This window comes from Semicossyphus pulcher, unplaced genomic scaffold (assembly GCF_022749685.1).
Source record: "Semicossyphus pulcher isolate SPU_LCO1_2020_fin unplaced genomic scaffold, fSemPul1.0.p SCAF_3, whole genome shotgun sequence".
Classification (NCBI taxonomy): domain Eukaryota; kingdom Metazoa; phylum Chordata; class Actinopteri; order Labriformes; family Labridae; genus Semicossyphus; species Semicossyphus pulcher.
The window spans coordinates 6,896,707-6,919,168 of NW_027211704.1; the positions used below are offsets into that span (position 1 = coordinate 6,896,707).

At 43.0% G+C, this 22,462-nt stretch overlaps 1 protein-coding gene across 1 annotated transcript in view; it reads left to right on the forward strand.

Annotated features, from left to right (window-relative positions):
* Positions 1-22,462, forward strand: part of rnf207a (ring finger protein 207a) — a 29,818-nt gene extending 7,356 nt beyond the window's left edge. The window contains exons 3-18 of the mRNA XM_069678559.1: positions 439-571; positions 1,196-1,340; positions 1,499-1,580; positions 1,660-1,735; positions 2,714-2,839; positions 4,814-4,860; positions 7,331-7,403; positions 8,917-8,985; positions 9,307-9,375; positions 11,777-11,883; positions 14,769-14,946; positions 16,701-16,886; positions 17,130-17,181; positions 17,290-17,407; positions 19,189-19,278; positions 19,808-22,462. Of these exons, the coding sequence (XP_069534660.1) occupies positions 439-571; positions 1,196-1,340; positions 1,499-1,580; positions 1,660-1,735; positions 2,714-2,839; positions 4,814-4,860; positions 7,331-7,403; positions 8,917-8,985; positions 9,307-9,375; positions 11,777-11,883; positions 14,769-14,946; positions 16,701-16,886; positions 17,130-17,181; positions 17,290-17,407; positions 19,189-19,278; positions 19,808-19,961 (1,705 nt within the window). The 3' untranslated portion in view covers positions 19,962-22,462. The remainder of the gene's footprint in view (positions 1-438; positions 572-1,195; positions 1,341-1,498; positions 1,581-1,659; positions 1,736-2,713; positions 2,840-4,813; positions 4,861-7,330; positions 7,404-8,916; positions 8,986-9,306; positions 9,376-11,776; positions 11,884-14,768; positions 14,947-16,700; positions 16,887-17,129; positions 17,182-17,289; positions 17,408-19,188; positions 19,279-19,807) is intronic.

Here is a 22,462-nt window from a genome sequence, read left to right on the forward strand (position 1 = left end):
CTCGTGTTTTTTCTTTAAATTGCATGTGTAAAAATGTATGTTAAAAAAATGTAGGCTTATTTGCTTCTCAAATGTTAGATCCCTGGTTGCCTTGTTGTTTTTACATTACTTTATATATTTAATATTGTTTAAACTGAACTTGAAATTATGTATTTATTTTTTGAATGGATGCTGCAATCTATTTTGACTGTCCACACTTGCAGAGGGTGACAGGATCTATTAATAGATGCATTAGTCTTCTAGACATGTTTAAAGACATATATGAATACCCTGATTTGCATAATTATTATTTTTTTTATCATATCAAACTAGTTTGATTATTCCTGACATATCTCAACTTGGAGAATAGCAGATGTCTACCAGTAAAACTAATTTTGTGTTAAGTGTCATGATCTCTGAATATATCTCTGTCTATCTTAATATCCATCTTTGCCGCAGTTACCCGTCCATAGTTAAAGGGAATGGCGCTCTCCCACCAGAGGACCGCCTGCTGAAGTTTCTGGTCGACAACAACGCAGATGCTGAGGAGACGGTGCAGTGTGCCAACTGTGACAAGGAAAGTAACAAAAAGGTGAGAGGGACAGATTAATGCTGATTAAAACATTCAGAGACTTGCCTGCATTTAAAGAAACACCATTACATCAAGGGCTTGGAAAAGAAAAAGAAACAGAAGTACATTTAGGTTATACAAAAGCTTACCTAGAAAGTTTTGTTGACACACAAGGAATTGAAAAAAAAATTACTTAATGAAAGTCTCAAAAATCATGTGAAACCAAACATCAGTACAGCAGAAAGCACATGAGTCTTTTTATGTTAATTTACGAGAATTTAAAAGAGAAACAACATGTTAAACAGCGATCGAATCCAGCTTGTTATTCACAAAACACTTGCTTAACACTGTTGGTAACAGTTTGCATTTGACTCTTAACCATTTTATTTGTATTTTTTTTGTTTGTAAAGAAGTTAAATAGCCATGGTAAACATAGTGCTGTTCGTTTTCATATCTTAATGTTCAAATCCTGTTTAAACGATGTAATTTGCGATTAAACCGTTAGGGGGCGTCAGAGTCCACATTTTGAAAATGGCAATTGTGGCCTCAAGACAATTTTTTTGTCTTAAAGTAATTCTTTGTGTAGCTTCTACTTTGTAAAGATTAACACTTTTTACATTTTTGATTCTCTCTTTCTTTATGTAGGACACTGGAGTGATGTACTACTGTAACACCTGCAGTCAGCCTCTGTGCAGTACCTGCAGGGAGTTGACCCACAAAGCCAGGATGTTTTCCCACCATGAGATCGTGTCTCTGGCCAAACGCACCAAAGCCAAACACAGGAAGTGCTGTGAGTGACACCTGTAATGTACTCTAGAAAACAATAGATCAACAAGTGTAGAAACATGCTGCTCATGGGATGTGTAGTCACTCCTGTGCTCTATATTAAACCTTTACCATCCACCATGTTTGTAGTGTGAAACCTTAAAGGTGTCTCTGTCTCCACAGCTCTCCATGACGAGCCCCACATCCTGTTCTCTAAAGAAAAGAAGTCCATGCTTTGCATCAAGTGCTTCAGAGACACTCAAGTGTGAGTGAATCATCTTAATGTCCGAAGTTCCGTCTCTTCACTTCTGCACAATAAACTCTGTGCTGTTTGTTTACCTCAGGGAGAGTCGGACTCACTGCATTGACATTGAGACAGCCTACGTGCAGGGCTGTGAGATGTTGGACCAGGCTGCGCTGGTGAGAGAGTCCAGTCTGTTTATCACCACATGTAACATCATGAATAATTCAGGCACTCACAGTGCAATTTCATGTAGAAGCGTATAAAAGAGGGCTGTTTTACTCAATATTTGGAGCACTTTTGAATCAAATACAAACATTTTACTGCTCATGTTAGTGTTGCACAATTACCTGAGTGAATAGCACTGCTTTGGGTGCATTGCCTCAAAACCAAACAGAAGTTAAATTATGAACTAGGAATAAACTAGAAAAACTCAGGAGCTGCAAAAGCACAAGACAAACATAGAAACATTAAACTTACCTCATTAGTGTGGGCGATGGCAGCATGTCCTGCTCTGTAATATCACAGTGACTAGCCTGTTGTTCTGTTTTCTAGATCAACAGAAAATTATCCCGTTATCACGAGAAAACCAGCCCAGATATCTTGAGATTACGAGATAAATAAGTCGAGATCTCATCGGAAAATGGAGTAAATAAAATGTGTGGATGCATGTCAGCTTTGGGCTTCCGTAGTTTAAGGAAAATTCCTCTACAATTTTCTTTGTAATGATCAGACATTTGTTGATTTGTACAGCCTCATCCATGCTTGTGTGTTTCTGCTTAAAGCTGTTATTAAAGCTCAGATAAAGGTCATTATATAGATAGAAAACCACAGGAAACTAATATGGCTTTTCAAAATAAAGTTATAGAACATTGAGCAAAATGAGAAAGGGTCAAAAACATTAAGAAAAAACAACTATCAGTAAAATCAAGAGAAAGCTCACTTCAAACTAAAAATATGTTTAAAGGAAGGATTTCAAAGAGCGTGGAAGAGTCAGGGTTGTTCCAGAGAGCAGTGACAGAAAAGACAGAGGAAGATCATAAAAGCATGCACGAGAGTCTTTACATTTCAGACCCCGTCCTTGAAAACGTGAGACAATGCTGCATCATGCGTGACACTCATTGATAGTGAACCTCCTCCTCCTCCTCCATCTGTAGGTGGTGAAGGAGCTGCAGACTTCGGCTCGCGAGGCGATCGTTCTGCTGAGAGCGATGATTGGAGAAGTGTGTCTGAATGTGGAGGAAGAGGAGAGTGCAATCTGTACTCTGTTCAACAGCTTGCAGGTTATATAATGATCCTAATGTGGACTCCAAACCACAAATTAACGACTCCAAACCACAAATTAACACTTAAGGTAGAATAAAGAACAAATAAAGCTACAACCAAAGTACGTATAAATATACAAGCGTACCATAATCAAATCTGATTCAGACTGTTTGAGGTGTATAAAGATAAATGACATGTTTCAGGTAAAACACATAGAGGACCCAGGTGCAGACTAGATGCAGGCCTATGGTTATATTTCCACCGACAGTTTCATAGTGCAGCATCAGCATAATGCAGGTGTACCGGACCATCAAAGCTTTCCATTTACCAAAGAATGAGGTCGCAGATACAAGCAGCCGAAATGAGATTCCTCCGCAGGGTGTCTGGACTCTGCCTTATACTCCTTTCCCACCACGCATTGACGCAGGTTTTTCAGACCCGGGAAGACCCGCTAATAAATGTCTCTTTTCCCATTGCCAGTGAAGTATACTCCTGTCGGTCTCTTTTCTGCTGCGTCACCGTCTGACGTCACAAACGCGCCGGAGACAGGGTTAGTAAACAGTAGTCGCCCTGTCGCTTTATTTCTTCTTCCCCTCAGCTCAGAAGAAGCTCTCTCACCTCGCTGTCTTGCCAGTGTTGATGCAGCTTGCACGAAACAAAGAACAAATTCGCCGTTGTCTGTTGTTCTTCTGTCACAGTGGCCGGAACTTCATTGCACATCATCGCATCGCGCCAAAAAGGGGGCAGAGATTAGTGTGTCAACCGGGGTTTTGTGTTCCCATCAATGCCAATCGCAGCCAAAGCGATAATTAACCGGGTCTCCTGCAGAGTCATTTGACCTGCGTCTGAAAGCCGATTGTAGCCTTTCCCACTAAACAAAAAAGCCGAGTGTTAGCGGGTTTTTTGACCCGTGGGAAAGCAGCTTTAGTGAAGTGTTTGACCCTGATACGCTTACAGAAAAGCGTCAAAGCTGCTTGAATTAGACCCCAAAGTTATTGCTTGATGAAACCAAGAGTATTTCTTTCGGAGGGAGCTCAGAGTAGAGCCGCTACTCCTTCGCATCAAACGGAGCCAGTTGAGGTGGTTAGGGCACCTGATCAGGATGCCTCCCAGAGGCCTCCCTGTGGAGGTTTCCCGGGCACGTCCAACTTGGAGGAGACCCCGGAGCGGTCCCAGAGCTCGCTGGAGGGATTATATATCCCACCTGGCCTGGGAACGCCTCGGGATCCCCCAGGAGAAGCTGGGAAAAAGTTGCTGGAGAGAGGGACGTCTGGGTCAACTTGCTTAGCCTGCAGTCAGCGTGACCCGGCCCGGGATGGAGTTTCATTGTGAGCAGCATGTTAAAAGGAAGCAGGAATAGATTAGTCTTTAGAGAATACTAAGGATGTGGTCAGGACCGCAGCGGCAAAGAGAATATATGTTCAAATTAGTCCACATTAGCCAAAATCCACACAGAATGAAAGTTCCTCACAGCTGCTGTAAATAAACGTGCTGTTTGGAGTCAGAGAGCAGGTGTTTGTCTTTCATGAATGCTGATTTCCAGTAACATTGCACCTGAATGTGATGTGCATTAGCAGCAGCATTCGTATCTGACTTATCCGACCCTTTGTAAACTAAATGATCAGGTTTGTTTAAACAGAGTGAGTAAAAATGTGAGGTCCAGAAAAGGCAGTAAAGTAACTGTCAGAAGAATCAATTTAAAATACATCCAGTCTTTTACAAACTCTTACATCCATCTGAAGTGAGTTATTCCAGCTGACACCACTTGCACTGCTCGGCCACTGGATGTCTCCGTTAACCTGATTGTGAGACTTTAAGACTGTATTTTCTCGGCACACTGAAGCAGCGGTGGAGCGGACGTCACACTGTGGAATTTACATCTCTTTTCTCTCCGCAATCTTGAAAATTCATTAGGTATCATAGAGCTCAAGGCCATTTTCACAGCAGTGCGAGGAATAAAAGAGTCTGTTCTCTCTGTTCTCATCCGACAGGAGCGGCTCGCAGAGAGGAAGAAGATCCTGCTCAAAGCTGCTCAGAGGTAAAATGAAACACGTATAAACATTCACACGTCTCTTATGAAAAGGCTCTTTTGTTGTCATATTTACCAAATTGAAAGCTTTTATCCAGCTGTCACCAGGACACTTTGCAGTTGTTCCATCATGCTGTATTGTACTCGGGGTGTTTAACAGCAGCACCCTGTTTGCTCTGGAATAATCCCCCTCCTCACCAAACACATTTTCTTGGGTGATTTTCATTTCAACAAACCACAGCGCTGTATAAAACCACTTCAGGAGGATTACAGAGCGAGTGGATGCAGCTCGTGCCTGAATCTAATCAATGAACATGCTGCCAACTGTAAAGCACAAATATAAAGTATGTACGTCTATCTGAAGCCCAAAGTATGAACTACTGCAGCTGCTGCAGGAAAGCTGGACGCAGTCTGCAGATTTAAACCACTCTGAATTAAACCAGAGCACCTGCTATTTAGCCTACAGTAGGCTAAATTAGCAACTGTTGCAGCAGTCAACAAAGCCTTTTTCAACACAGTCCTGAGAGCAGCCTGCCACAACGTTACACTGCAAAACACACCGTGTGTCATTTTACCTGAAATTCTTTAAGCAAATCTCATTTCTAATAATGAAGTAATTAAAGTAAAGATAAGTTATTAGAGCAAAATATGCAAAATAATTCTTAAATATCTGGGTTTTTTTAGCCGATCCAGAGAGCACGAAACATCTAAGTTGTGTCCCAATTCAGGGGCTGCATCCTTCGGACGTATCTAAAAGCCGATGGCATTTCTGCGTTGCGTCGAAGGCTGTCCAATTTCGAAGGCTCCTTTAGATGCGGCCGACTAATGTCCTCCTTTTTCGCGATCCATAAGGTGCATCCTTCATGGTCCGACGTATCCCAAGATTCATTGTGCGCCAATTCAAACGAGATGGCGGACTCTTAAACAGCCGAGGATTACACTTTAAATGTAAATGTTTCTGGTTTTAATCGAATAGCTGACGATACGAATGTTAAAAAAAGGAAAGGCGACTTGAAACAAATTATGTGTAAAATAACAGGTTAAGTGACGTTAGTTATGTTAGCTAGTTAGCCAGCTAGCTGCTTGCTGCAGTGCGACAGTAGTGGCGGTATGTGATGCCAGGGTAATAATAATACTTGTTTATTTGTATAGCAAATAAACAAGCATATGAGCAAACATTCATACACACATACAAGCAAAATGCACAATTCATGCAAACGCTAACCTAAAGAGTTTTTAGCAGCCGTTTAAAGCTGACCACCGATTTGGCAGACCTAAAGTTAGACTGTTCCAGAGTTTAAGGGGCTGCAACTTCAAATGCACGATCACCTCTGGATTTGAAGTGTGATCGAGGAGCTGATAATAAAGGTTTAAGGGCGGGAAACAGCTGCTGACGCAAACAGGAAATCCTCCGTAGATCAGAGCGTCTCATTTCAGTTCGGCCTTAGCGGCCTACGCGGCCTGCGGTTGACTCATCCTCCAGAGACCGCGTCCTTCAAAGGATGCAGCCCCTGAATTGAGACACAGCTGTAGCCTTATTTCAAGACAGTGGTGCTACAACTTCCTACATTGAAGCTCATTTTCCTACATAATGGAAAGATAATTCATCGTGTTTTTAGTGCGGCCATAGGTCATCTGTGGATTCTTGTAGTAAATCTTGGCAAATTGAAGTTTTCTTGTTCCGTTGGCAGATAATTAAGCTCCATTTTAGTCATATTTTCTTCCATTTCAAGGCTTGTTTTCTTTTTCTTGAGAGCTGAAGTTTTAATTTATTATCGAGTAGCTGAAATTTGCAAAAGATAATGAAATCCATTTGTTTAGAATTTCCTCACAAGCCACCAAAATAATTAAAAATCCTAAAACATCCCCACAGCGATCAATAAAGTTTGATTTAATGTCATCTAGTGTTTGCAACTAATTAGTCTTTAAGATCAAATTATTGCATATCAATTCAATTTCACCTGAGATTAATGTCTCATTAGTGAAATATACGATATCTGAATATAACCAGACAAAAAACAACTTTATCTGCGCACCAGAAAACGCCCTTTTTCCAAACAGGAAGATTTCCAAATGTAAAAATCCGAGTGAGATCCGTCTCCGTGTGTACGTGTGCGTGATTGAGCGAGAAGCAGTCCGTGCGTGTGAGCGAGCGAGTGTATCGTGTTGCACTCTGCGGGGATCTTTAATGAGATTTTTTTGTGCCCACTGTCCTCCATCTCTCCCTCTGTCTCTCTCGTTGCCTGGAAGCCGTCCAGTGGCTGTGTTCCCGGAAGGGTGTTAAAGTCTATTTATGTCGGTCTTTGTGTGTCCGGCCGTGTGTGTTTGTTTCACGGGGAGAAGACAGATAGATTAGCCTCTGGAAATATGGAGTATGTCGTTTGTGGTTGCGCCTCCTGAGCTGAATCCTCTGAGTGTTTCGGAGCAGGCGAGGAGAGTGTAGCGTTACATGTCTGTGTGTGTGTGTGTGTTTTTGCAGTCAACATGAGGAGAAGGAGAAAGCACTGAAGGAGCAGCTCTCACACCTCACTGCCCTCCTGCCAACCCTGCAGGTAGAGTACAACAAAGTCCTGGAAATAAATAACAGCAATCAGTCACAAAAGCACAGCTGTTGACGTATTTCTGGCTACAGACATTATTGATACTTCTAAGAAGTTCTCGGATCTTTTACTGAGGTAAAAGTACTGAATTCAAAATCACACTGAAAAAGTTTAATCAGCAAAATATACCTCAAGTATCATAGTAAAAGTACTCCATCTGCAGGGAAATGTCACTGATGTTAAGCTAAGAAAAAGAGGGATACTGGGTGCTCATGGTGGCAGCTTGGTGGCAGCGTGGTGAACTCCAGGTGCTCTTTAAGGGTGAAAAGTTAACTGTCGAGGAAGGGGAGCCACTGGGCTCTCCTCAGGCACACTGGGTATACTACGAAGCAACTTCTACATCCCCAGGCTTTCTCTAAGTAAGCTGGCTCAACAAAGCCTCAAGCTCCAGTTAGAGACGACAGGTATCACGTTCAGGTGGTTGTCAACTTTCTCTGTAAACTCAGGCTTTCTGCTTCTGGCTCTGTTCACAGAAGAAGGGGCGTTTTACGCATCATTTTACGCTTCTTCCGCCCTAAAAGGGAGATGGGGTTGTCTGCGGCCTGCAAGACCATTCAAGTTACGCCTCCTGCTACAAGACACGCCCACGTTACAAGCATCGCCCCTTCTTTGAAGCTGATCAAAACACTTAACCACACAAGATGTCAAAGCGGGAAGGCAGGAGGATTGAGAGCACGCTGAGTTTGCTTTAAGTTCGGCCGTTTCTGACTGTTAATTAATAAAACACATTTCGTCGGACCTACCATGGAGACTGATGATGGAGGTGGAGGGAGTTGATAAAGCAGTGTGGGGAAAAAAGACAAGCAATTTGTTGCAGGAGTCAGACGAAGGGAGGAAGCAGCGGGGAAATTCAAAGATGATGAGGACGGAAGGGAACCAGCCAGAGGAGTTTAAAGTTATTTTCAAACTGAAGGAGGGATTCAGCTCCTTTAACCTGGTTCAGTTGGCGAGGGCATTCAGGGAAGAGCTGGGTGATAATTAGTTAAACTCTTCATTCTTTATGTAAATTCTGTGTTTCATAAAATGCCCTCAGAGGGCCGTACACCTTTAAGAAAGAAGGGGGCGTGACTTGAATGGCCTTGCAGGCCGCAGACCGACTCTGTTGCTACAAGGAGCGATCATCGGCTGTCTGCTTCAGTCAGACTGTTTAAATGAGAAGCGCTGATGAAAATATAAAAGTTATTACCGTATAAACCAACACTGCTGCTGCAATAAGGCAAGAGAGGAGAGCTACAGAAAGTGTTAATATATAAATTACTGCAGGCCTATTTATCCTGAGTGCCTCCTGTTTATTTCTAATGAACACAAAGTCTTAAACTGAAGCAATGGTTAGGTGATACAGTTAGGTCGGATACTTTCACTTTAAATTAATTTATTGATTTAATTTAATCTGTGATAACTTATCAATTTTATTATCTCTATTTGGGACTTTTAACACCTAACCTTTTGACCTCTGATGTTTCAGGTTCATCTCGTCACCTGCTCGGCCTTCCTCAGCTCGGCCAACAAGTTTGAGTTTTTGGACATGGGTTACGTGAGTGCAGACACACAAACTAGTAACTGTGTGTTATTATTATAATAATAGAGAATTTTAAGCTACCATAATATTGAGTTACAGTTCAGCATTACACAATATTTGTGGGTAAGAGCGAAGGTGCAGGACGGTAAGTGAAATTAAAAGATGAATTAAAGGATGCATATATGTAATAATGTACAGCACATTATATCTGCTGTATATACATCATAGGTAAGTCTATTAGCAGACAGAAGTGGTGTTTAAATGGAGGCTGTCCGTAATGTGTGAATGAGGTGAAACAGGTCACTGAATCACAGTCGGATCTTCTTGCTTACGCAGCAACTCATGGAGCGGCTGAAGAGGATTGTAAAGCTCCCTCATCGACTGAGACCGGTGCAGAGCAGCAAAGTGAGTACGAGCAGCCTCCACTCAGCGTTGGTAAAGGTTACACTCTGAATGAATGCACTGCAGTCAGCTGATTAGACTGTTCACTCGTTCCCACTGCTGTTCCACCAGTTTTTTCTTCAGGGGCCCGAAAGCCCACATCCAATTTTCCTCCTCACACAGCCGAGCTGTTGGAACTTTATTCATTCATTTATCGGGACAACACACGGGAGTTTACACCAGTGTTAGAAGAAACAAGACACAAAACTACATCAAAGCTCTTAAAGGAGGGTGCAGTGTTAATGAAAGTTAATCCACAAAACAAACAATCATCTCATGTCAGAACTTTAAAGCAACAAATAAGCCTAAACCTTCAGAAACTGAAGGTGTTTTTGCCTTTTTAGGGCATATTGTTCAATGTTTTTGAAGAAACATAAAACAACCAGCTAAACTTTGTCAAATGATGATACAGTGGTCTTAAAATACATCTATTTTTGAACACAAGTCTACCTGTGTTACAGTATTTATAACAAATAGAAACTCACTGTCCTCAGAAACTTAAGTTCATCTTAAAGCTCCTGTGAGGAGTTTTTATCTGGTTATGAAACAGACTAAAATTAATTCTGATGTCTCTATATGACCTACAAAAGCAAACCAGACCATCAGCAACAAGATTGATTATTTCTATATAGTTATTTTTAATGCCTGAAACTGCTGGTGGGGGGGAGGTGTCAGCGAAGCGATTAACTGCACGCTGCCTACGTTTACATTTTGCGGGTCAAAAATTTAAAGTGAGTGATACGTATGACTGTTAAAGAAAGCAGGATGAGATTATTTGTTTAAAAGTACCACTTAAGCATGAACAGGACAAAATCAGCAAAGAGATAAGCGGTACGACTTTGTCCACAGGTGGCGCCAAAATCAACACAAACCGAAAGTTCCTCACAGGAGCTTTAACAGAAGCTCCAGAAAAAGTTCTTTGGTCCACACCGTGCTGCAGTTGTTTTGCATCATAAAATAAAGTAAAATTGGAAGATTTAAAGTGAGTTTTGAAATAAGCTAAATCGGAACTTATTCTAAAAAGACTGTTATACCCTTTCCCACTGAAATTAAGGCATTGATGCAGGTTTTTCAGATCCAGGAAGATCCGCTTATAGATGCTGATTGTCTCTTTTCCCATTGCCAGTGAAGTATACTCCTGTCGGTCTCTTTTCTGCTGCATCACCGTCTGATGTCACAAACCAGCCAGAGACAGGGTTAGTAAACAGTTAAGATGTTAAAGTGGTTAGGTCTTTATTGTATCTATTACTCATTCAGTTTGTTTATTAAACTCAGCGGCGACAAATTTGGAACGATGTTCGAGCGCTGCTCGGACGGAGATGGGCGGAAATTGTAGCTGAGATGACGAGGAGTCGCAAAAGTTACCGACGGAGCAGGGTTTTGTGTTCCCATCAATGCCAATTGATGGAGCCGAGACGATAACTACCCGGGTCTACTGCAGATTCATGACCCAGGTGCCGATTGTAGCCTTCCCCATTAAGCAAAGTTTTTTGACCGGTGGGAAAGCGGCTATAGTAAAGTGTTTGACCCTGACACGCTTACAGAAAAGCATCAAAGCTCCTTGAATTAGACCCTAAACTTATTGTTCGATGAAACTAAGAGTATTTCTTTTTCAGAGTCATCAAGCCAGCAAATACATTTCGTCATAAGATATGATGGGTTGGATGGTGCAGTGGTTAGTGCTGTTGCCTCACAGCTAGAAGGTTCCTGGTTCAGACGTAGGGGGCTTTGCTGTTTTTGGCTGACCGCCGGGGGCGCGCACCTGCTTTCAAACACGTTGTCATCGGCCTCATAAGGACAGTCCTTGTAACACGTTGCCCACAAAAGCGCACATTGACCTGACGTACTAGGTTTTGACCTAGTCTTGTTTCTGTGAATGCGTGGGTTCCCTCCGGGTACTCGGCTTCCTCCCACAGTCCAAAGACATGCTCGTTAGATTCACTGGTGACTCTAAACTGCCCGTAGGGGTGTGAACGTGAAAGGTTGTCTGTCTCTGTGTGTCAGCCCTGTGATTGACAAGCGAACAGTCAAGGGTGTAACCCTGACTCCCGCCCAATGACAGCTTGGATCTGCTCCAGCCCCCGCCCGCGACCCTGAACAGTTTGTCAAGTATTGACTCCTGCAGCCACAAACATTTAAATGTTCTCGTCTCATTATCCTTGTAGAGCGGATATGGAAGTGCTTGTTTAACTTATAATTAATATTTTATTCGTATAATGACACTGGCTGTTATTCTAGTTCTTATGTTGGCTTTGTCGTAGTTGTGTTAAAGTATAGCAATGGGCCTGAATCTGAAATCTTGTCTGTAATTTCTTTCTTTCTTTTTCATTAATGCAAAACTTTCTTTCTTTCTGTCTTCCCTCAGATCAACACGGACTTCAGAAGCGAGTTCGCCCGCTGTCTGGAGCCCTTACTGCTGCTCGGTCAGCGCTGCCCTCCGTCTGTGTCCGGATCTGTCGGTGCTGCAACGAGGTCCGATCATTAACCCTGCTGCCAAATATCATTCGCATGTCATCACCAAATGATCCCTTCCTCTGAGGTTTAAGTTCAGAATGTGCTCCCGCTGCCTGAACATTACCGCGGCATGTTTCGGATCCTTCCAAGAAATCTGAAAGTCTGGGCTGAAAATTTCACACTTGTGAAGCATCCAAAGTCAGAATCCCCAAATGGTTTGCAAGTACAGATGGTAGACAGTGATGACTGCAGCGAGAGGCGCCATACTGAGTCCCACTATGGCAGTTATTCTGTCTGTCTGTAGGCTTTGTACTCTGATATGTTTATGTAACTCACCTTGCTGCACGGAGGGGCCGGGAAGGAGGCGTTTGACCCTGATTTAGAGGCTCTGTTGTGGTCAGGCCAGGATAGAGCGGATAACATGGAAGAAAAGTATGAATGAACGTGAGAGCTTTAGATGTTTTGCTCTTCTTAATTTAGCTTAAAACCCGGATATCAAGGCCCTTTGAGAATGCAACGTAGACTTTCAACTTCATTGATTCCTCTAAAAATGTCATTAAATCACTGATAAATACAACTCCCTGCTGCTCAGAACAAAGAGCTCTGTCCTTTCTTCTCCACGTCCCTTTTTCCCAACTGTTCGCAGGTCCTTAAGCCCACCCACTAATGCCAACATACTCACAACTCTCTCTTCCAACTTGCTTAGCGCCCTGCCAGTGCAAGACGCAGAGTGGGCAGGGATTGGTGGCCGCCCGTCCGGCTGGCAGGCTGGCACTATTTTTATCATAATTTCACAGAACTCTCCAGGATTCATCTGGAAGTTGGCACGTAGGAAGCGGTCGGGCCGCTTTGTTCCAGCCATGCCGCTGATGTCACGGCTTTAGTAGCGGGTGAAGTCTGTAATTGGCGTCGGTGATGGGAGGACGGAGGCTGGGTGTGCAGAGGGGGACATGTGTAGAGAGAGGGAGACGTGTTGTAGACAGGGCTGCTGTTGCATCAACACAGGGCCAGCAGGCAGGAGTAAGAGCCCACCAAACCCCAGGTAAATTATACTGTATTTCACTGCAAGTCATTGCAGTTATTCTCTTGTGGAGTGACCTTAACTTGCAGAGCATGTGTTTGAAGCCTTGGATATTTGTAGTGAAGGTAAATGTGTCATACAGGCCGAATTGGCTGGGAGAGTCACATCCTGGCTTTCTGTTCTCGGAAGTGAATTTATGTTGATGGATGGACACGAGGTGCTACTGTAGATTAAATGTTTGGGACTACTCAGTACTTCAGACGAGGGAGGAAACTGGCTCTTCCTCACCGTATGCTAACTCCGAATGGCTTCCACATGGCGTAGCCTGTTGCTCGACATGTTGTGTCGGATACGTCCTGGATTAATGTCTGAAAGCGCCCCCACTTTCTGGCCACCAATGAAGGACGCCGACTAGGCAGGGATTGGTTGAAGTCCAGCTGGCCAGCCCTCATTTTTACCAAGAAGTGAAGCTTAGCCGCCATTTTTCTTTTATCCAACTGATGCGTCTCCCTCCCTGCTTCTGTTTTATTTAATTGGTTGTGTTGGGATACAGCCTGCATGCTCAGAGGACACAACATTCACATGGCAATGCTAGAGAGATGTTCTCACGTGTAGGTTATGGTTGAACGGCCTCAGGGCAGTAATGCTGCTCTAGGCATGATGCCAACACTGTGGTCCTTCAGGAACCCAGATACATGTTTGTTTATCTTGTTGTGCTGTAAATACACACGTTCACACTGCCGGTGGAGGTGATGGTGAAGAGATGAGAGGGTTTTGACTGACAGCAAGTGCACTTATTCACCTCAGACACATGATAGATTTATGTGCATAACCTTTTTGTTTTACCTGATTGGAAACATGAAGCCAGCAGAACGTCAGGAGTCGTATTTTTAAAGAAGTTAGACATAAATGTCCGGTAGCTCAATCCTCATAACCGAACTGATAATTTTAGATAAAAGAAAAGTTTACTTTCTATCAACAGAGAGATGGAAGCTACCGAGGTGTTCTTGAGTGAAGCACAGGCTGTTCCAAGAAGTTACAGTGGGCCGCATGGGAATCTGTTTAAAGATATGCTCTCGAAGATTCTCATGTAAATAAATGTCTTAAGTCACTACCTATCGGCGGATGAGGTAACACAATGGTGACTGAGCCTATGGCCCACTGATGAAAGCCTTTGCATTTGCAGTATTACAGACTGGGTGAAAAAATCACGAGCGGCGCCCAGTTAGTGACGTGTTTCCATCAGCCAGCAGTGGTCTGCTGCCAGAGAGGGTAGGCGGAGCTAAGCGGCTGCTTTTCCGGTCTCTGCAAGTGTTGCGAGTAAACAGTAATCTACTATGGCTGAACAAAGAAAAGATCGCTGACTACAGAATCAACTTCAAAAATAAGTGAAAATACAAAGAAAAAGAAACAAACTCGACGCTCAGATGAAGCAAACAGTCTGAAAAGGAAAGCGACCGTCAGCGAGGGAAATCAAGATCACTACTAGGAGCCGCCAAATACTAGAACAAAACTGAGAACTTTGAGATTATATGTTTAAGTTACTACAGGGTACAAAACAAAATGTAATTATTGTGAAAGTAAAGCAGAGAATATCTTCTTTAGATAAGATAATGTTTAGGAACACAAAGTTAGATAGTACGCAAAGTAAAAGTAGAGCTCTCAACAATGATAGAAAGCTCTGCAAGCCAGAATAAATAAGAAAATGAACAAGTTCTATTAATGTCTGGGTTCTGATAATTTAACAGTGCAAGCTTTACATGTACCGTGTTTATGTCAAAACAGAGCTGGCTGTAGGTTAGGTTCAGTTTATTTAACCTGAATCTTCAACCCTCCTCTGGTATAAAAACACCAGTGGCATCTAGCAATGTTTCTTTCTCAGGCACCAGTCCCCTCTCTCTATGTCCTGCCGCTCCCCGTCTCTCAGTGAGATGCCCCTGGGCACGGTGTTCGGGCGACGGCCCACTTGTCACCGCAACATCTGCACCAAAGTCCTGCTGGCTGAGGGGAGGGAAACCCCGTTCACCGAGCACTGCCGCAACTATGAGAACACCTACAGGGTGAGTGTGCTGCATGAGACCAGTGATGTGGGGGATTTAAGATTTACTTAAACGGGACATATTTGAGCTATGAAATCAATTTTCTATTATTCTGATTTGTTTTTGAATCACGTTGATAAAGTTTGTTTCATTTTAAAAATTGTAAGCATATTTCAATTTAACTATTTTTCGGGGCCTCTCTTTCCTCCTGAAACGAACAAGCCGTTTTGCCATTCACAGGTTAGACCTTAGCCCCGATTGGCTGACAGTATTTGGAGTGACCGCGTAAGTTGTAGAAAACATGGCTGCTCTAGGATCGGTTATTCAGCTTTATATGTATGAGCCAGAATCACCAGGAGGTATCAGAATGGTAAGCTGAAATCTTCACGACGACTTGACTACAAGCTCGTGCAAGAAGGCAGCCTGAGGTGAACGACGGTGAATTACGATTGGTCGATTTCAGAGAAAGTGAGGTTCTACGTACAAACCTGCAGCTGTTCTGAACGGCCCGTTTCAGAGGCGACCTTTTTAAAAATGTGATTCTGGAAAAACACGGAATTATGCAGTTTTCACCTTTTCACTGTGAACAATAACCAGCCAAAAATGAGAAACCCATGTAAATATGAGAATATCCATTTAAAAGATATGGCCCCTTTTAGAGAGTATGTAGTCCGCTAGCATGCTAACATCTGCATGCTCACAAACTAACATTGACAGTGCAAAGATGCTGATGTTTTTAACCGGAATAATACTTTTGCTGTTCGAAATGCCATGTTATACTAGCAGTACGAACTGATTTGGCCAATATGTAGTATGTAGCATGCAAATGAAAGCAAAATGTGCAGTGTGCCAAAAATACCTCTGATTCGGAAAAAATCTCCAGTACGCATCGGACCAGTCTGTCTCGTCTACTGTATCCCACAATGCAAAGCGCTGGAATGTCACAGCAGCAGTTGAAATGACGGACAGCAGCATTCCAGCAGAAGGGGGCGCTATAGCTAAATAAGCAGCGGTTTGCTTTTGTCCAAAACCGGAAACTGTCGCCTGGCAGCGTACTGCGAAATGAATTTAAAAAGCTCCTCCATACTACATACTACAACCAAACGCACTATGCAGTATGTACTATAAAGTATCCAATTTTGAACACAGCAATCGTCTGTATATAAGAACGTGATTGGTTTTTGGACTATTGCCATTTTGTCTGTCACTCGCTTTGTTAGCAGGTGTATCCTTAATTTTCAGTCACAGTTGTGATATTAATTAGGATGCTAATTATTGGATGGAAAACAAGCTTTAAACTGCCAACTAAAAGAGGCTTCGTCCACTTCTTTCATTCAGTCTTTGGTAGGATATTACCATGTTTAACGTCTAAATATTTTAGTGCAAGTCTACAAAGTGAATGACACCTATTCTTTCTGTTACTATAGAGTCAAATTTACAGATTTAGCTTATGTGATACATGGACAAGAAGTACGTTATGTTTTAAAGTACTTCATTATTTTCATGTCCAGAGTTCATATATATATATATATATATATATACTGTATGTGTCCAGTGTTTGGATCCACGTCAGTTAATACTGCTGCAGGATATTTTCTTCCTGCGACGAGGAGCCGTTTCTGATCCTCAAAGTAAAACACATAAAAAGGCAACAGCAGGACTTCCTGTAGAAGCTCTTCTTTCACCTGTCGAGTCGGCAACAAAGTTTTCACACTTGGATGGCCAGCACCTGCACCTCCTGAGTATCATGTCTCATGTTCTGTGTGTGTTTTTAGACCTTCCAGACAGAGATTCAGAACATGAAGGACCAGGTCCAGGAGCTGCACCGGGACCTGACCAAGCACCACTCCATCATCAACACAGATAAGATGGGAGAGATCCTGGACAGGTCGCTGCACATTGACGGCCAGATATCCGCCCAGTACTCCACTGTGGAAACTATGAGAGTCATGTTTGAAGAGGTGCGTCAAGTGATACCTTGATGCTTTGACCTTCAGTGTGTACCTGCCTCTGCCGGCTCTGCAGCTCCGACAAAACACTTCCGCATTTGTCCTCCAGTCAGGAGCTCCAGCTGCATGCTAACACGCTAGTTTTCACACATTGTTATCTGCCAGTGATGCACAAACAAAGGGAAATAATAGTAGCAAATATAAATGTATAAAAGAGACAAATAACAGTCATTGTCAACTTACATTTCCTCACAGGTCTGGGACGAGACGTTTCAGAGGGTCACTAACGAGCAGGAGATCTATGAAGGTTTGTCTTCAACCGTGACAACACAAATATTAATTTAAATGTTTATCTGTTTCACTTTTCTGTTTGGTTACGTTTATTTTACTTAAATTTTCTCTTTCCTGATTGTAGCCCAGCTTCACGACCTGATGCAGCTGAAGCAGGAGAACACTTACCTGACCACGATCACCAAACAGATCAGCCCTTACATCCTGTCCATCGCCAAGGTCAAAGAGAGACTCGAGCCCAGGTGTTGTATTCAGGCAAAATATCCATCCATCCATCCTTCCATTATCTATACCGCTTATCCTGTTCAAGGTCGCTTGGGGGCTGGAGCCTATCCCAGCTGTCATTTGTCTAGAGGCGGGGTTACACCCTGGACTGATGACCAGTCAATCACAGGGCTGACACACAGAGACAGACAACATTTCATGCTCACATTCACACCTACACACCAATTTACACTCACCAAGCATGTCTTTGGACTGTGGGAGGAAGCCAAAACACCTGGAGGGAACCCACAAATGCACGAGGAGAACATGCAAACTCCACACAGAAAGGCCCCCCTGCGTGTGAACCGGGATTTAAACCAGGAACCTTCTAGCTGTGAGGAGACAGTGTTAACCACTGCAGCCCATCACCAGAGTCAATGCAGGTTTTTCCCACTTTTAAAGCTACTGGAAACCTAAGCTGTTATGTGCATAATAGTAAGCAGCCAAAAGTATTAAAAATTTGTCTCAATCCAAATTTGAAATAATGTAAAGTAAAATCTTTAAAGATTTAAATTTTGTTCTCTTTGGCGGCACCTTTGGTGATAAACGGTAACTGCTGAAGGATACTTCCCAGATATCCAGACAGTGTTGCATGTGTGACGTCCACGGTTGGCTCCGGTTGTAACTCTTGATTTTCCTCGCTGACGGTCGCTTTCCTTTTTAGTTTGCCTTCATCTGAGCGTTGAGTTTGTTTCTTTTTCTTTGTATTTTCACTTATTGTTGAAGTTGTATCTGTAGTCATCCATCTTTTCTGTGTTTGTTCAGCCATAGTAGATTACTGTTTACTCGCAACACTTGCAGAGACCGGAAAAGCAGCCGCTTAGCTCCGCCTACCCTCTCTGGCAGACCAACCACTGCTGGGTGATGGAAAACGCGTCACTAACTGGGCGCCGCTTGTGATTTTTTCACCCAGTCTGTAATACTGCAAATTAGGAGGCTTTCATCAGAGGGCCATAGGCTCAGTCACATTGTCTGACCTCATTCGGTGATAGATAGATAGTGACTTAACAGACATTTATTTACATGAAAAAGTTAGAGAATATGCCTTTAAGTGTCTGTAAACCATTCTGATATTGGGTTTGAATTAGAGCATATTAGGTTATGCTCAGATATTTATTACAAAATTACAGGAAATTGTCTGGTGAGATGCTCAGTTTTCATATTTTTACTATTTCAAACCAAATTTCCAAACACTTTAAAGCTGCTCTACTTTCACTTTAAAAAAAACATGAAACTAAAGTGGAATCAGGCATTAAAGGACACTTTCTGAATTCATTTTTTATTGTCAACAAACCCCTCAAAAGACCAAAAACCAACAGTGAGTTATTTATTCTCTGTGTAGCGTATTCCTCTGTGCCATAGAGCTTCATTGTTGCTCCAAAACAAACTGTCACTGAGCCCCGTTGTTGCACCGGGTAACATGTTCTTTCATTACCACGAACATGGACACTGGAGTTTATCTTCACTCAGTCCCACAGACTCTGTTCTGCTGCAGTAAACACTCAGTGGAGCAGCACATTTCTATTAATCTGCAGCTGAAAACAGATGCAAATATAAATTTATGTTTGCATAATGTCTGCTAAAAACTGCAGCGACCAGCTGTTTAAGGAAATTACTCTTGTTATTGTTTAGATATCAAGTCCTCTCGCCTTAGACATTACATACCGTGTGTTTAACATCTTGAGTAGAAACAAATGAGTGTAAATTAATTATAAAAGCAAACCTTTATAAGCAGTGAAACTAAACGTGTATTTTGCAGGTTTCAGGAGCCTGAAGAGCCTCAAGACGACCGCACAGAGACAATGCTGAAGATCTATGAAGACAGCAACGCTAAAGGCAGCCAAGACAGGTATTTGATCACAGAACTGTAGTTCAGTCAGACAACTCGTGATAGTTTGGCGTCTAGTCTCCGACATCATCATCACCCCTCGCAGATTTATTTTACATGCAGAAATTTGAGGAGTGATGCGATGATATCTTCTTAGCCGGAGCCTGCAGGTGGATGCTGGGGTGGTGGTGGGGCTGAAAGTATTAGCGCAGTTCCCCTCGCCTCAACTTCCCCTTCCAAGCAAGCCAACCATGGCCACAAAACTTGCAAAAGGCCCATTTTTTTAGCCAGTGTTTGGTTTGTTTGTCCTTCCTGGACTACAGTAGAGACATGGTCTTGCAAAATGGCGGACCTAGTGGACAAGATCCAGTCCTTGCGGTAGATAATAGTCGGGATAAAGAGCTGGAATAATGCATGTAGGAAGACATGACTTTTGACGGATTATATTTGCAGAACTGAGGTTTAGTAGCAGCAGTTTAAAGTGTAACCAAAGTCTTTGCAATCCGAATACAAACATTTATCTAACTCCTCATTTATTCTGTCTCGACAGCGACAACCAGACAGCCCGTGTCACCGAGCAGGACAGAGACAAGAACAACCGCTCGCTGATGCTCGAGCCGGGGGAGAGCTCTGTCAAGACGAGCCGCCCGGGCAGGCTGAGGGTCGCAACGGAGACGTCCGGCCACAACGAGATGCCTTCATAAACACTGTGTCACTTCATGTCAGCCTCCCTCTCCCCTCCTGTGCAGCAGTGTGACTTAATTCAACCGTAACAAGCCCGGGAGGGTCGGTTTCCTCCTCTGCTGTCCAGATACTGTACATCACGTCTTCTCAGCTGTGTGGCGCTGTCAACATCTCCATGGATAGACTCTAACTGGACCCTCACACATGGAGATCAAAGAGCTGTCAGAGATGCCTCCCTGTTCAAAGATAATCATAAAGAGTTTGCTCTGGTGTTATTTAGGATGCTTTAATGAGGAAAAACCAGCTAAATATATCTTATTTTCTGCTTTTGCTTTAATCTCTCTGTCTGTGTTTTGGCTGCTAAAATGAGAAGTATGCAGAAAGTGTGAATTATCTCTCTTTTTCTTCTCTTGCTTTTTTTCCGTCTCCATTCTTTGCATAAAACAAGCATTTTCTGGAAGCTGGAGTCTGATGATGGATGACCGCCCGGGTCCGATCCCCCAGAAGATAGTTGAACCGCTGTGACAGCGCAGATGGAGCACAGCTAATGTAATGATGTGTGTGTCATTCTGGGTGTCAGTGTAGGTCACATGTTGATGTGTGTCATGTGCAGCGTCTCATGCATCAGTCTGCTCCAAATTGAGGACGTCCCTGCCAGACTGGTGTCTGCAGCGGAGGTTTGATTTTTTCCCCCCTCCTCACATCTTCATGCAAAAAGTGGAAAAGTGTTGAATTACAGAGGTGTGAGAATGTGACTGGCCTTGGCTTCACCTCCATCTCCTGCTCCACACTCGTCCTCGATACCTCAGCCCAGCCAGACGCCGTGTACTGCTGTACGAAATACAAGTTTTAAAACATAAATGCTTAATTGGCTCTTGCTTCTATTATTTAGAGAAACATCTAAGACATTTTATATGCAAACAAAAGACTCAAATTTGGCTCATAAATGTGTTTAAATCTGTGTAAGAGTGCATTATTTACAGCTTTATTTGGGAGTGCTTTGGGTTGGTTAAATTAGCGTACAACAAAATCTCATCGTCCCACATGGCATACCCTTTTTCCTTTTACTTTTGCACACACTGCAGCTGCTCTTACACAGTATGTACTTTGCATTAGGTATGCATACAATAGGGATGTACCACTTTGCTTTTACAGTGTGCTTTAAGCTTTGTTCTTGTTTTTTGGCCTTTTATGCCTTTATTGAGCGAGAGGACAGTCGATGGTGTTGGAGACGGTGGAAGAGAGGGGATGGCACGCGGCAGGGGGGCCGAGGGTGGGCGTTTAGCCTGGGGCCGACGCATCGAGGACGGCAGCCTGTGTATATGGGACGCGTGATTTCACCTCTGCGCTAAACAGCGCCCCAAGCTTTGTTCTTCTTGCTCATACATGTATCGTAGTCCATAATGCAGTGAATGTTTAAAAAACACGCGGTCTCCTTGTAGATACAGAACGTCATTCACTGGGTGTTGCTCAGACAATGTGCTGTAAGCTATTTTCAGAAGATCGTGGAATAGAAAGAAACTTGTTTGCTTCTTATGCGATCAGGTGTTGTAAGAAGGTCTGGTATTTTTCGATGACTGCATTGGAAGTATGTATTGTCATGTATTGTCTGGCACACTACATAGTATATACGTCTGACAATTAAAGGCAGCCTTAATTTGAAATCTTCTCTGGTCAACTGTTACACATCTTAGTTCTGGGAAAGAAGGCTGAGGCTATTTCCTTGATAAGAACCAGAAAGGCAGGTCAGAGGTTGGTAGGGTCGGCAACAGAGAAATCAGTCTGGGAATGAGTGCTGGAGAGTCTCGCATGTAGGTGAAGAACAATCTGGCAGTGAGTGTGAGAGCAGTGGCTTGATTACTAAACAGAAGCAGCTGTGTGTCCAGGTGAACCGAGTGAGCTGATGAGGTGGGCGTGGCAGGCATGCAGAGTGGAGCAGAGGAGGGAACGTTACACCCTGATCTTCATACTTAAACATCTTTTGCAGTTTGTGGAAGTAAATGTGAATGTTGAAAAGATGTTTCGGCATCCTGTGTGTACATAGTTTAACTGAGACAAAATAAAGATTTTCTGGTATAATAAATTTGATCAAAGTTTGGTTATTGGGTTTTAACAGTGCCGTGGATGTCCAGGTGACATGTCTCAGACAATCCTGCAGGTGAAGAAGCCAGATCTGGCGCTCCTGGGCTGGCTTGGTTACACGTTTTCCTGTTGTTGGGACATTTAAATTTCTTGGCATTGGAGATGGTTTATGGTTGTGAATAAACGTTCACGCACACTTCGTTTGCAACGTGACATTGTATTGTAGAATAAAACTGCACACTTTAGACAGTGACCTTCTATGGTGACTAGTCAGAGACGCACCTGTGTCATAAAGAAGCTGTTTAATCAGCTAATTGATAGGCCACACCTGTGATGGATTATCTTAGCAAAGGTGAACTGTTCAAATAAAACAAATTTCTGGGCAAAGATAAAGTCTACGGAAAAAGTGTTTGATCTGTTATTAAAACTCATTAAAAGC